Source organism: Mesoplodon bidens, assembly GCF_964165515.1.
Source record: "Mesoplodon bidens genome assembly, chromosome: 3".
Lineage (NCBI taxonomy): Eukaryota > Metazoa > Chordata > Mammalia > Artiodactyla > Ziphiidae > Mesoplodon > Mesoplodon bidens.
The window spans coordinates 164,593,360-164,608,702 of record NC_138178.1 but is presented as its reverse complement, the minus strand read 5'-3'; the positions used below and the strand labels follow the sequence as shown (position 1 = coordinate 164,608,702).

At 42.6% G+C, this 15,343-nt stretch overlaps 1 protein-coding gene across 5 annotated transcripts in view; it reads left to right on the top strand.

The window, feature by feature from the left end:
- The window catches only part of EFCAB11 (EF-hand calcium binding domain 11), a 180,511-nt gene that overhangs the window by 157,613 nt on the left and 7,555 nt on the right, over positions 1 to 15,343 (top strand). For 2 of the 5 annotated variants that reach the window (XM_081227566.1, XM_081227567.1), the window contains exon 7: positions 2,277 to 3,364. The exons of 1 other annotated variant lie outside the window; for it this stretch is intronic. In XM_081227566.1, the coding sequence (XP_081083692.1) occupies positions 2,277 to 2,397 (121 nt within the window). In that variant the 3' untranslated portion in view covers positions 2,398 to 3,364. 2 more of the 5 variants (XM_081227563.1, XM_081227561.1) reach the window with 2 other exon arrangements.

Here is a 15,343-nt window from a genome sequence, read left to right as displayed (position 1 = left end):
AAAAACATTGGGTCACCTTCATCCTAGTGAATTTGTTTTTTTAATTTTTATTGGAGTGTAGTTGCTTTACAATGTTGTGTTAGTTTTTGCTGTACAGCAAAGTGAATCGTATACATATATCCCTCTTTTTTGGATTTCCTTCCCATTTAGGTTACCACAGAGGATTGAGTAGAATTCCCTGTGCTATACAGTAGGTTCTCATTAGTTATCTATTTTAGGTATATTAGTGTCCTAATGAATATTTTTCCTTCCCCATTGTCACCTTTGAGGGGGGGAAGGGGGGCTAATTTTGCTGGGTATTTTGTATTATTTTATTTTATTCTTGAAAATTGATGAGATGGACATTAGCATCCTCTCTTATAAATGAGGAAACCACCTCAGAGAGTCTAAGTAACGTGGCTCAGGCCAGGTGATGGCGATGGGTGGAGTGTCAGGGTGGAGATCCAAACCTGTCAGCCTGACTAAGCATAAATAACAGCTATTATGCTACATCACCTCCAGTGGGAAAATCATCTATGACACTGGTCCGTATTCTTTGGCCACACTTCATTTTTGATCCAAAATGAGTTTATCCAGATTCATTGGCCATCCCAGGTCAAGCTTCTATCACATGATAGGTATTAAATACTAATTCCCATCTTACACATCACCAAGCTTAATCCAAATTACACTGGGTTATTAATCAAATCCACTTTCAAAAGACAAAGATTTGCCACCAGAGACAATATCTTTTAAAATGTGCTGCCAGCTCTAAAGGCGATTTTCAAAGAGGATTTCTAGAAATGCTCTGAACAGTGGAAGCATTTTTTGAAATAGATGTGCATCTTCATTGGGCAACACTCACTTATGTGTGTAAATTCTAAACCGTAGTTTTCAACAGTCACGGTACTTGGGATTCACGCTTCACTTACAGAATTGTAATTTAGGGTTAATAAAAATGGTTGCTTTCCTTTTTCTTGTACCTTCTGAGAAATCTGTTTAGAACTGCGGAATTAGACAGTTAAAACCCACACAAATGGAAATGTAATGGCATTAGGGATAGCAGCTCACAAAGTGACCTTTCTTACAAAACAAATTTAAATTGGCTTGGCCACGTGGATTCAAAAGTGGCTGAAAACAATTTAACATAATAAAATATGGAGTGTTCAATCTAAATTTCTCTTAGATTGCTAAATTGGTAAAATGCTCAGAAGTGTGAATCAAAAAGAACATTATTCTAACTTCACAGAAAATGCAGATTAATTTATATGAAGACATAAACTGAAATCCAAATATACTCCTTATTTTATGATTTACTGATCCTTGGCAGGGGAAAAAAACTTCAAAGGAGAACAAAGCAGTTAGGTTTGCTGTAGTATATTCATTAGGAAGAACAATTTCAATAATACTACATTTTTACCAAAAAATTGACCAAGGGTCTGGAAGTACATCGCAAGTATTATAATAATAGTCACTGTAAAGTAGAAGCCAGGTTTGGTCATCTTCTTTGTTTTAAAGAAGGAAGCCAACCTTGACTTTAAATGATGTTTCTAAGGTTAAACATGGCAGAAATAGTGCTTGAGTCAACTTCTTTACCAAGCATTCTCTACTGCTACTTACATTGGACTGCTTGTGGGATGAGGTTTATTCATTGTCTTTACTTTTTTTTTTTTTTTGCGGTACGCGGGCCTCTCACTGTTGCGGCCTCTCCCGTTGCGGAGCACAGGCTCAGGACGCGCAGGCCCAGCGGCCATGGCTCACGGGCCCAGCCGCTCCACGGCACGTGGGATCTTCCCGGGCCAGGGCACAAACCCACGTCCCCTGCATCGGCCGGCAGACTCTCAACCACTGCGCCACCAGGGAAGCCCCATTGTCTTTCTTTTCTCCCCCTTTTTCCCTTCCCTCCCTTCCTCCCTCCTTCCTTCCTTTCTTTCTTCCTTCCTTTCCTCCCTCCCTCCCACCCTTCCTGCCTTTGTTTCTACTATCCCTGTCACATCCGTAGGTAGAATTACAGACACTGAGCCATCCAGGGCTCTATCTGACCTGCTTTTTAACGGATGTCCTTGTGTCAACAGATTCCACCCCCCACACTATAAATAGAAACCAAAATTCCAGCATACTTCATGTATTTTATCAACTATGAAAACCTCTTGGCCATTATCTCTTCAAACACTTCTTTTATGACATCCGTGAAGAGAATGTCCTCTCAGAATCCAGTTACACGTATGTTATGCCGCCGATATGATCTGACGTCTCTCTCATTCTCTGTTCTCCTCCTCCCCCTCTTCCTCCCTCAGTTTAACTTTCAGTTCAGTAATTTCTACTCACTCACTGCTGGTGGGAATGCAAAATGGCACAGCCACTTCCGAAGACAGTTTGACAGTTTCTTACAAAGCTAAGCCTAGTCTTACCAAATGATCCAGCAATCATGAACCTACATATTTACTCAACTGATTTGAAAACTTCTCTCCACAAAAAAATTTGCCCAAGAATGTTACTAACAGCTTTATTCATCATCACCCAAAGCTGGAAGCAGCCAAGATGTCCTTCAGGAGATGAGTGGATAAACAAAATGTGATACAACCATACAATGGAATTATTATCCAGTGATTAAAAAGAATGAGCTGTTGACCCACAAAAGCACATGGGTGAATCTTAAATGCATATTTCTAAGTGAAAGAAGCCAGTGTGAAAAGACTGCATTCTGTATGGTACCAATACGACGTTCTGGAAAAGGCAAAACTATAGTGATGACTAAAAGACCAGTGATTATCAAGGGTTTTTTGTGATGGAGGAGGGTTGAATAGGTAAAGCACAGGGAATTTTTTTTTTTTTAGTGTGGTAAAATATGCAAGATGAGCCAGAAAGTGAGGAAGTGCTCAAAAAGCGAAACAAAACAAAATTTAAAAAAAAAAACAACTTACATTGGTAGGGGTATATCAAAGGGACACAAGAACCAATAGAAAGAGCTCCAAGTGGCCAAAGCTGGAACAATTTGAGTAACAAAATAAAGTGGTTTGGATTATAACTCAAAGTATAAAATAAATATCCATGAGTCCACACTGATTTAAATAAATGATTGAATAACTAAGTAGCAGCGTTGAGACAAATCTCCTTTGCAGAAGAATTCCAAATGATTTACGTAGGTACTCTGCCTTCAAAGAGGTGGAGCATAACTCTCCGTTCCTTAAGTGTGGACTGCATATAGTGACCTTCCTCCAATGTACTGTATGGAAGGGAGACATAGAGTAACAGTGGTGAAACCTGACAAACACTACTTGAGCCAGGTGATCAAGGTCAATATCAACAGTGATAAATCTTGTTGATACTATGTACCCTTATGTATGTGATGAAAATGACCCTTAACCTCTCTGGCTTTCCTCCTCAAACCCCACAACCTCAGTCCAGTCATGGGAGAAACAGCAGACAAATCCTAATTCAGAGACATTCTACAAAACACCTGACCAGCACTTCTCAAAACTGTCAAGGTCAAAAACAAGGAATGCCTGAGAAATGTCACAGCCAAGAGGAGCCTAAGGAGACATGACAGCTAAATGTAATGTGATAGCTGGGATGGGATCCTGGAAAAGGAAAAATACATTAGATAAAAACCCTGGAAAACTGAATAAAGCATGGGCTTTGGTTAAGAGTAATGTCAAAATTGTTTCATTAATTATAACAAATGTGTGATACTAATGTAAAATGTTAATAATAGGTGAAACTGGGTGTGAGGTGTATGGGAAATCTGTACTATCTTCACAATTTTTTTTTGTAAATCTAAAACTGTTCTAAAATAAAAGTTGATTTTAAAATTTTCAGGTATTACTGTATGGTGGAAATTATGTCCCTTGCCACTCTAAATTTATATTACAAGTCTAGATGTCAATTAAAAATATATAAAGGGATTATATATAGTTTTTCAAAATAATGTTATAGGATACATTAGCAAAAAATGGAAAACCACCACTTAATGGCAACTTTATAGGACTCTGAACTCTCAGCAGTGTCCCATTGGGGTCAGGCTTTTGCCATAGGGAAGTATGCTCACAACCTGTTGTATGGATTGGTTTCTGACAAAGAAGAGACCTCATATATCTGCTTTTGAATTGCATTTGGAGAACCTCAAAAAACAAACAAAAGTGCCTAGCTTTCCTATAATACTGCTTGCAATATACATTTCAAAGGAAGAAATCTCTTAGCTTTGGACCTATCGAAATGAAAGCCCTTTGCATGTGTTTTGAACTTCATAATTCCTACAGCACTGAGAAAACCCACAGGTATGGTTCCTAGATTCTCCCTGTGGCCAGTCTCAGAAGGCCTGTAAATATGTTAATATAGCCAAACATGGAAACAACCTAAGTGTCCATCGATGGATGAGTGGATAAAGAAAATATGAAATATATCTGTATCTGTACCCATACAATGGAATATTATTCAGCCATAAATAAAGAAGAAAAGCTGCCACTTGTGACGATGTAAGTGGATCTTGAGGGCACTATGCTAAGTGAAATAAATCGTACAGAGAAAGACAAATACTGTACTGATTTTCAGCCTTTTTTCTTTTCTAATACTTATATTTAAGGCTATAAGTGTCATCTAAGCCCTGCTTTAGCTGCATCTCACAAGTTTTGGTATGTCTTGACTTCAATTATATTTTGTTCAAAATATTTTCTAATTTCTGTTGTACTTTCTTCATTGACACATGGGCTGTACAGAAATGCGTTGTTAAATGTTCAAAGGATGTGGTATTTCTAGTTTTTGTTATTGATTTCTAGCTAATTCCACTGGTCAGAGGACTTATTTTTAATGTTTTCAAATCCTTGAATCAATTCTCTTTTAAGCCCTTCAGTTCTCCAGTGAACAAATACATCTTCCCATGTATTTAAATAAATTTTAAGTATAATTAAGTAAACTCTATAATCTGATGTCTAAGTCTCTTGAATGTTTCAGTAGTATTTGTAAACTCGAATTTCAACTCAAAATCATAAGTCTAAAGCAACTTGTATTTTTTAAAAATATTTATTTATTTATTTATTTTGGCTGTGTTGGGTCTTAGTTGCCGCATGCGGGATCTTTCGTTGTGGTTTGCGGGCTCTTCGTTGAGGCACACGAGCTTCTCTCTGGTTGTGGCATGCGGGCTCTGGAGTGTGCGGGCTCAGTAGTTGCGGTGCTCGGGCTCTCTAGTTGTGGCATGCGGGCTTAGTTGCCCCGCAGCATGTGGTATCTTAGTTCCCCGACCAGGGCTCGAACCCATGTCCCCTGCATTGGAAGGCAGATTCTTAACCACTGGACCACCAGGGAAGTCCCCCAACTTGTATTTTAAATTGGAATCACAGAGTGAATCTGTTAATCAGTCTAAAGCTGTGCTAAAGTCACCAGCACATGTGACTACTTAAATTTAATTTTAACTAATCAAAATTAAATAAAGTTAAAAATTCAGTTCCTCACTGGATAGCCATATCCAGTAGCCATATTTCAAGTGTTTGATAACTACCTGTGATTGGTGGCCGCCATGTCGAACCACGCCAAAGAGAACATTTCCATCATTGCACAGAGTTCTGTTAGACAGCACTCCCTAGACACTCCTGTTGGCCGACCTGGGGCCCTGATCCTGGTCCAGTCAGGTGACGGAACCCTGTGGTGATTTATGCGAACATCATCCCACACAAGGGAGCTACTGTGGGGACTCCTTAGAAAGCGATTAAGGGAGATAAAAACATTCTGAGGCAAACTCCTGCTCACCCTTCAAGGCCCCATGCCAACCTCACGTCCTATGTGACAGCGAACTCCTAACGCCTTGGGAGATGAGTCATACTTTCTTCGGGACCCACTCCCACAGCTGTCACTTCTGAGCCCTCCTCACATTGTAGTGTGGTCGGTATACTTCCAGTTCCGCCTCCAGCTTTGGACTACGAGCTTCCCGAAGCCGGGACCATTTTTTATCTTTGCGTCTTTAGTGTCTGGCACCGTGCCCGTGCGTGACAGGTTTGCATACATTGATGAATGAGAGGGAGGTTTCTCTGAGCGGCAGAGCTGAGAATCCGAAGGTGTGAATTCCCCTCTCCACTGGGTGTTTGAATTACGCTCCTTGGCAAGTCAGACACTTTCCTTGGGTCTCAGTTTCCTCTTCCTCATCAATGTCAAGGAGGAGGTTGACTTAGATAAGATTGCTCATTGCCTGTTAGACGTAAATAAGTGTTATATGAACAAAGGGTGCTGTGGCCAAGGAAGCTCGGGAAACACTTGGTCAAACATGACAGATGGGTGTTTTCTTACTGTAGGAGTTCACAGGAACTTTAAAATGCCGAAGTCCGTTATGGCACTCCAAGGAATGGGTAGAATGCAGAGTTTCTCGGACTTATTGGATGGACCATGTAATTCTGTGTTTGTGTGTGTGTGTGTTTATGTGCACGTGAGGATATAGAGAGAACCGTCTTCAAGAACTAATGTTCCGGGCCTCCCTGGTGGCGCAGTGGTTGAGAGTCTGCCTGCCGATGCAGGGGATACGGGTTCGTGCCCCGGTATGGGAGGATCCCATATGCCGCGGAGCGGCTGGGCCCGTGAGCCATGGCCGCTGGGCCTGCGCATCCGGAGCCTGTGCTCTGCAACGGGAGAGGCCACAACAGTGAGAGGCCCGCATACTGCAAAAAGAAAAAAAAAAAAAAAAAAAAAGAACTAATGTTCCATGGATTATACTTTGGGAAATGACTGATTAGCTGTCTCTAAGCCATCTTCCAGTTCGATGTTTTTATGTCTTACGAACACGCTGCCATCTTGCCGTCCCTGGTACCTGACTTGACTAGTGGTGTGACTGTCAACTCATAAGCCACACACTTAACCTTCCACTCCCGCTGCCCCTGCTTCCTCATCTCCCCTTGCACCCCTGCCCCACCCAAGTGAAGACACTGAGCAACTCGACTTGAAACACCGGGAAGGAAGGGCCTGGGTGCAGCCACTTAACTTCAGACCTCAGATAGTGAGGTCACGTCAGAGCTGATCTAAGAGCAGCTGCCTTGACAACTGAAGCATAAGACAGAATGATTTTATTTTAATTTAAATTGATTTTCTCAGCTCTATCATGTTTCTTCCATGATATCATGGAGGTGACTGTTTAATATATCTAATCTTAGCCATAACCTAATATACCGGGCTTTCATGCCCAGGAATTGTTAAAGCGGCAACAGATTATTAATGTTATGTTCATAAGAAAGCAATGATGAAATATTATACAGAGTTCCTATTCCATATATTAGTAATGAAGACCTTTTGTGTTTTTGTGGGCCTGATACTTTACACTGTGTTTGCCAAAAAGATTAGAAAATGTTTTTGCCTTCTCAGCAAAAAGGCCCCCGATTAGGCTACGTGACTAGAAAATATTTGCGACAGGTAACAAAAATGGCCATGGGCATGGTGAGACAGGAGGCAATGAACTTATTTTAATCTGAGGTGCCAGGAATAGCAACATTCTTGTTGCTCAGGAGTGAAACAAACAAGCTTATCAGCTGCCTTGGAAATACAAAGTAGAAAACAACAGTGCTACCACAAAGCTCAGTCCTGTGATAAATTGCCACACGGTCTGGAACTTAACCAGCATTGATGGTAGAAACCCGTGTCTAGTATGTGCCTGCCGTTGGCTGACACTGCTGTCAGCACTTCACACGCACTATCACAGGTAATTCTTGGGGCGACTCTAAGACAGAGGCATTACCTTATGGTCAAGATGGGGAATAAGTGCGGAGGAGTGCAGGTCAGTGGCAGACCTGCGATTTGAACCTGCACAACCTGTCTTCTGAGCCTGCCCTTATAACCACAACGCTGCGAATGGAGACCCCTGGCCTTTCAGGTCTGAGCTCGGGGTCAGGGGCGGCACCGCAGGCCTCCAGCCTATCCAGAAGAGCTTCACGTATTTCCACTAACGCACTCATTTGCCTGCACCTCCAAGGTTACCTCGGGTCTCACAGTGACCCCCTGGGCAGACTGTGATTTGGTGTGGGTGTAGCAGGTCAGACAGATCTCCCATCACTCTGCGACTCCCCAGTGGAGGTGACCACAGTCACACGCTCATCAGAAAGTCCACTTGGTTCTTCGTGGAGCCAGTATCACCTGAGGATTGGTGACTTGTAAACACGTACACACACACACACACCCGACGTCTCCTTCTTCCCCACAGCCACACACGTCCTCCAGCCCAGCGGTCAGCCCTGCACTGCGCTCAGTCGTGTGGTTCTCTCTGCACTCCCAACAATTTCTTGAAGGAGACAGGCCTCCTCTGTGCTCTGTTGGCCTCTCTTCCAAGAACATGGGCTGCGTGTTCATCCCCTCCTGGGCCCAGTCTTATACTCAGGTGGGTGAGATGCACCTGGGTGTGAGGCCCCCTCACATCATGAGGAGGAAGAGGTTGTGTAACCTGTGGATTCCAACACCCCAAACTTCATGTCGCCATCTTGGCTTCTTCCTTTACCATCGTTGGGCTTTGGCCAGACACGTAGAAATTCTGAAAAGCAAAATGCCATTTTCTTCAATCACGTGATTTTTGAAAATGGGAGAAATAATACGACATTGACTTAGCCAGTGCCCTTTCTGTGCAGATACAAGGGTCATTGGAACTGTGATTTAAATACTAATTATATGCCAGTTTTAGTTTAAAGTTTTTTGTGTTTGTTCTTTTGCAGAAGCAGTCAGGGGAGTGACTAAAAGCTTATTCATTCCCAGGGTTTTTATTTTGGAAATGAACATGCTGGCACAATTTTAATTGGGTTTTAGTTGTTGTTGTTTTAATTCTCACAGTGATGGCTTGGCTATGTCTTTTGGGACTGCAGAGGGAAACTGGCATCTGGTGTTTGAGGATTCCAGGGATTTGCACCATATTTATGTGTAATAACTCTACAGTAAATAAACAGAATGAATAATTAAGTGAATAATGAGTTTCTCAGAAAAGAAGACTCCTCTTAAAACTGCAACAGAAATTCTCACGTGTGTCCCACCCTCCCTCCTGTGTGGTGATTCCATGCTGCTCTCACTGTGTCATTGTCCCTTGGAAACCAGCAAGGACATTTTCCAAGCGGAAATCAAGCATGCCGTTTGTATCACGGTTTGATACAAACAAGATATTTTCTTCCAATTGCAAGGATGTTGGATTTATGTCTCTTAGAATTATCTTTTTTTTTTACCCTAGAGAGAGAGTCATTTGCCTCTTTAAAAATAAAATCCATGAGATTAAATTTCACTGAACAGTGTTGCTCTGAGGGAGTAAAAACTTGAAATTCCAGGAATTTGCTGTATCTAGTGAAATTACATAAATGCATGTTAATACTCATAGTAGCCAGGACAAGGTGCCCTTGCTTCCAGACGCAGCCCTGGCCCAAAGTGGATCTCTCCAAAGGTAAAACCACTGTATAATTACTGTTTCTTCTCCATGTGTGTTCATCCACTCACTCATATGTTTTTACTTGTCTATTCATTCGTTCATGCCCCCAAGTATTTACTGAGCACCTACTATATGCCAGGCACCGTGCCAGGCTCTGGAGATACCATGGTGGGCAAAACCAGACCCAGTTCCTGTCCTTACAGAGCTTGCATTCTTCTCAGGGAAATAGCAATCAAATAATGAAATGAAAGTTAAGTTGCAACTAATTTTGACAACTAACTTTAACTATGACAGTTTCTATGAAAGAAAGGGTCAGTCTGCTCAGGCTGCCATAACAAAATCCTGCAAACCGGGTGGCTTAAAAAGCAGGGATTTATTGCCTCACAATTCCGGAGACTAGAAGTCCAAGATCAAGGTTTTAGCAGATTTAGTTTCATCTGAGGCCGCTGTCCTTGGCTTGCAGATGGCAGACTTCTCATCGTGTCCTCACATGGTCTTTCCTCTGTGTGCGTGCATGTCTGTGTCCAAATCTCCTCTTCTTACAAGGACACCAGTCGGATTGGATTAGGGTCCACCCTCACAGCCTCATTTTAACTTAATCACCTCTTTAAAGGCCCTATCTCCAAACAGTCACATTGTGAGTACTGGGAGTTAGAGCTTCAACGTATGAATTTTGGGGGACACGATTCAGCCATAACAGAGAGTAATCTGGTTCAGATGGAGATGTTAATGGGGAAGGGTCAGATATTAATGGGTGCCCAAGCAGGGACATAGGGTGGGCTTGCTGAGGATTAAATGGGAATCTAAAGGATGATTAAGAGCTAACTAAACACAGTGGAGGGGAAGGGCATTCCAGGAAGAGGGAAGGGCACTGCCAAGCCTCCTGGTGGGAGGGGCATGGCAGGGAGCAGAGACCAAGGGGAGGTAACCATGGTGTCTGAGGAGCTGTGAGACACGGCGTGGGGCTAGGATGACACTGACATTGTCAATGGGGACAGCCAGGCCATGCAGGGCCCTCTAAACCAGGGCAGGGAATTTTGTCTTTTTCTTGAGAGCAATGGGAGACCATCGGAGGTTTTCAGTGAGGGCAGAGGTGGAATGACCAGATTTGCTTTTGGAAATTATCAGTCTGGCTGCAGGTGGACGACGGATGTGAGGGGTTCTGGAGTGCATTCTGGAAGAGTGTTGGATACAGGAGAATGCTGCAGACATCCAAGCAAGAAATGAAAGTGGCTTGTTTTCAGGAGGTGGGGTGGAATCAGAAAGAAACAAGTGGATCTGATAGATCAATGGGGACAGTGGGTTAAATTTGGTGGCACTGGATGGCAAGGGTGGATATGCTGGGCACCAGGTGAGGGAGAAGATGACAAAGCTGTCTCCTTAACTGGAGATGTCTGCCTTCTATAACTGGGTTACCTAGGTGCAAGTCAGTGGGATGGAGAGCATCAGAAGAGGCTCATGTTAGAACTGACTTTTGATCATATTGACATCAGTAGACACCAAAGGCCCCATGGGTCCTCAGCACAGATACCTCTTTCCCCTGCACATGCTGTTCTGCCTTGGACACTCTTTCCTGCTTATGCTTCACCACCCACCCACCCTTCATGGCTCAACCCAAGGGTCAACTTCCTCAGCAGCAAGGCCTTCCTGCATTCCTCAGACTGGGCTACATGTCCCTTTTACATACTCTTGTAACACCTGTACTTTTTCTTCAAAGCAGTTGTTAATGGTTAAAATTACATAATTGTGTGTTTAAATTCTGTTTCTCCCATTAGAATACAAAGCTTGTGAAGGTCAAGAGCATTTCTGCCTAATTAGTGCAGCAGACTGGTAGTTCTAGAGCCAGACCCTCTGGCTTCAAATCTCGACTCCCCTACTTCCTAGTGATGTGATCTTGGACAGGGTGTTTCATCTCGCTGCACCTGAGTTGCTTTGAATGTTAAGTGTGGAATATGATGGTACATCCTTCATAGAAGCGGATGATGGATGATTAGGTGAGTTAATTAGCATAAAGTGTTAATCACAGTGTTTGACATAGAGTAAGTAAGTACTCAGTAAATGTTAGCTCTTACTATTGTTCATCACTGTACCCCTACGTATTTGATGGACAGATGATCAGATAGATGGCTATAGACCGATGCATGGGTGGATTGAAGAATGGAAGGATAGGTAAGGTGGAAAAGCAAGGAAGCTCAAATGGGTATTGTGGAAAGAGGGACTGGCCCATACTTCAAGACATAGTTAAATTCCAAGATATTGGGTCCCACTAAAATAAACTTCTCCTGTATGGTTACTTTCAGGCAGGGCCTTAAAGAATCTCCATCAATACCTAAATAGACATTTCTCCAAAGAAGACATACAAATGGTCAATAGGCACATAAAAAAATGCTCAACACCACTAATTATTAGAAAAATGCAAATCAAATCTACAAGGTACCACCTCACACTGGTCAGAATAGCCATCATTTAAAAGTCTACAAATAATAAATGCTGGAGAGGGTGTGGAGGAAAACTAAAAATAGAGTTGCCATATGATCCAGCAATTTCAACCCTGGGCATATATCCAGGCCAAACTATATCTCAAAAAGATACATGCACCCCAATGTTCATAGCAGCACTATTCACAATAGCCAAGACATGGAAACAACCCAAATGTCCATCAACAGATGAATGGATACAGAAGATGTGGTACATACATACAATGGAATATTACTCACTCATAAAAAAGAATGGAATAATGCCATTTGCAGCAACATGGATGGATGTAGAGATTATCATACTAAGTGAAGTAAGTCAGAAAAAGAACAAATACCATATGATATCACATACGTGGAGTCTAAAATATGACACAAATGAACTTATCTACAAAACAGAAAGAGACTCACAGACATCGAGAACAGACTTGTGGTTGCCAAGGAAGGGTGGGGGGGGGGATGGAGTGGGAGTTTGGGATTAGCAGATGTAAACTATTTTACATATGTATAACTGAATCACTTTGCTGTATACCAGAAACTAACACAACACTGTAAATCAACTATCCTTTAATAAAATACATTAAAAAATTAAATTAAAAAAAAAAATCTCCATCAAGCCTTAGTCAGTGATAAACCTAAGTATTTGTTTCTTGATTTCAACAGAGGAAAAAAAATCACCACAACCCAACTATCCCCTCCTTAATTAAACAGTACATTTCCTAACTTAACTGTAAAAATTTTTTAAGGTATAATAACTAAGTTTAATGTGATTTTAACGCTAAATTGATTCATTGATTTATTCATTCTTATGTTCCTCCCTCAGACACGTATGGGATTCCTACCACGTGTCAGATAGGTACGGGTGGTTACCAAGTCACATAAGCTATTGTCCCTATTCTCAAGGAGCCTAAGACTCCTAATAAACTTTATAAAGAGATTTCAAATAAATATTTATACTCAATATACCTGATCAAAACAAAGCAAATACAGCAGCAGAAGCTGTTTTATAAACAGGGGGCCACAGATGATGAAGGATCATCCTCACTCTATTGTTCACCCCAGCTCAGCTCTGTCTTCAGTAGTGAAGCCTCCAGCAGAGGCTGCTCAGTCCCAGCTGGAAGGTATTTGCATGGCTGTCACTCTATTTATGACAGCAACTCATGTCTGGTATTTTTCTTTTTGCCCAGAGGATTCTCTTTCTGTAATTTATTACAGAATTCAAGGCCATTTCATTAGGAGGAAATGTGCCATATCATTATTATAACAACTGTCCCTATTTTTGTTCAGTTTTGAAACTGACAATCTAAAGACTATTTTTAGCTCAGTCATGTGTGATTATTTGTTTCCTTATTATGAGAACTTTTTTCCATCGGACTAGTTAACATGAATTTTATGCTCACATATTATGTCACATGCTCCAATTCAATTTATTTTAAAGCAGATTCTTTGGGGGAAAACTGTAAAGCTAATTTGAATTGATTCTTTAGAGATTCCATTTTAAATGAAGTGCTATAAAATTGGCAGACAAAGTGAAAAAATGGAATTGAATTCTCTTCTTCAGCTACTTATTGGATTCAGAAATCTTTTTGACAGTGCCAAGGGTTTTGATATAATGTTTTACGCAATTTTCCTAACATTTATCTCAAACTCCACTGCCTTTATTTTGGTTGTTCGACTCAAAATGATTTCCTGATGTATCCATAGATAAAAGCAGAGTTCTTGCTAAAGGAAATATTTGGTGCTCTGATACAAACTTCTTACCATCTACAGTGGTGCCCGTCTATAAAACATCTGCTGTAAAGCGCGTATTTTAATTCCAGAGTGAATACTGAACATTTGTGGACAAACTTTCTGAGAGACGTGTGGAATAAAACTGCATCTCCAACTTCCTCCATTTGGGCCCCAATTTATATTTCTGCCTTTCATATTTGATGGATTTACAGCTTGAGAATAGCGTGAGAATAATAGGCAAGATGACTGATGGCTTGATTTCCTGTCCTCCACGGCCCGAGAGGAGACCATTGTTCATCAGGGCAGGGGGCTCCGTGCTAATCAGAAACAGCCGTCACTGGTGGGGAAAGGGACCCCAGGATTGGTCCATCTGATTGCACTGGATGATTTATATCCGATTATTAACAATCTAATGGAAAATACGTAGCAAACACATGTCTACAATTTCACCTTGAGACACACGTGTTTTCCTTGATGTGCTTTTAAAAGGGAGTTTTATTTCACACTCATCTTTTGCCCCGAATTCGCTAAATCGCATCTGTCATTTCTATTGGTCCAGCTAGTGGGCTAAGAGGCAGACTCGTGGAGGGCCCTCGCCCAATTTTGCTCTGTTGCCATTGACGGCAGCCTCAAGTACTTGGAGTTCCTCCCCTAAACTCAGGCTGGTCTTGAAAGAAGCACATCACTGCTGCATGTGTTTTTGTTCTGATTACAAAGAAGATAATTGTGGGAAGTGAGAACACCTGTTAGGCTCCGGGGGAAGAAGCAGGCCCAGGGCCAACTCCTCTATCAAAGACACAATGCTTAGGGCTCCCCCTTCCTTGAAGGGGCCCACAAAAGCTCTAATTTTAGTTAAAATGAGTATAAAAATGAATATCTAATAATAAATCCAGCCTACATAGTATTTGTTTTTATACCAGAATAGCCTTTGCATATCGTCTTTTATTTTTTATAGAGGAAGGGTCACATGACCGTCATAATGCAGCCCTGAGCGGAACAGCCCTGCGGAACACCAGATAAGGGACTGACTGTGGGGTTAGACTGTGACCGTGGGAGCTGGTGGCGAGGTCGCAAGGGGTCGCTGAGTTATACGCCTCTGCGTGTGAAAGTGGGCCTGAAGTTGCTGTAGGTCACGGGCCGGAAATTGGGAAGGAAACATGGGTATGACGACAGTGGTCTCAACCCGGGGTGATTTGCCCCCCAGGAGACATTCAGCAAAGCCTAGAGAAAGTTTGGGTTCCCACAACTGCCGTGACTGTCGCTACCAGCATCTAGCGGGTAGAGGCCAGGGATGCTGCTAAACACCCCACAATGCACAGGACAGCCCCACACAACAAAGAATCATCTGGCTTAAAACAGCATCAGTGCTGAGGCTGCGAAACCTCAAGGTTAGGGTAAAGAAAGGCTGGGACCTGCGAGGCCGGCTGGAGCCCATGTTTGTCTCTCATAGCATCTAAGCTCCATGCAGGGTGACCCACGGAAGCTGCTGGCGCCCTGTGCTGTGCAGCTACCCTTGCACTTGGCCGAGGACTTGGAAAATCTGAAAGAGGAGGTTGGGCATTGGCTGAGAGGCTGCAGACCGTTGCCCACTGCAACAGGTGAGCAGCAGAAGAGCTGCGGCCCGCGAGCTGCGGCCATGCGGGGTGCCCTGCACCGACCTTCAGGGTGTAACGGCTGCTGCTTCACCGCCACCTTCTGGACCTCACGCTCAGTTCTCTCGTGGCCAAGCCCGGCGCGGAGCCACATGGGGAGCGGCACGCTAGGAAATGTAGTTCCCGCTTAGCTCAGTTGC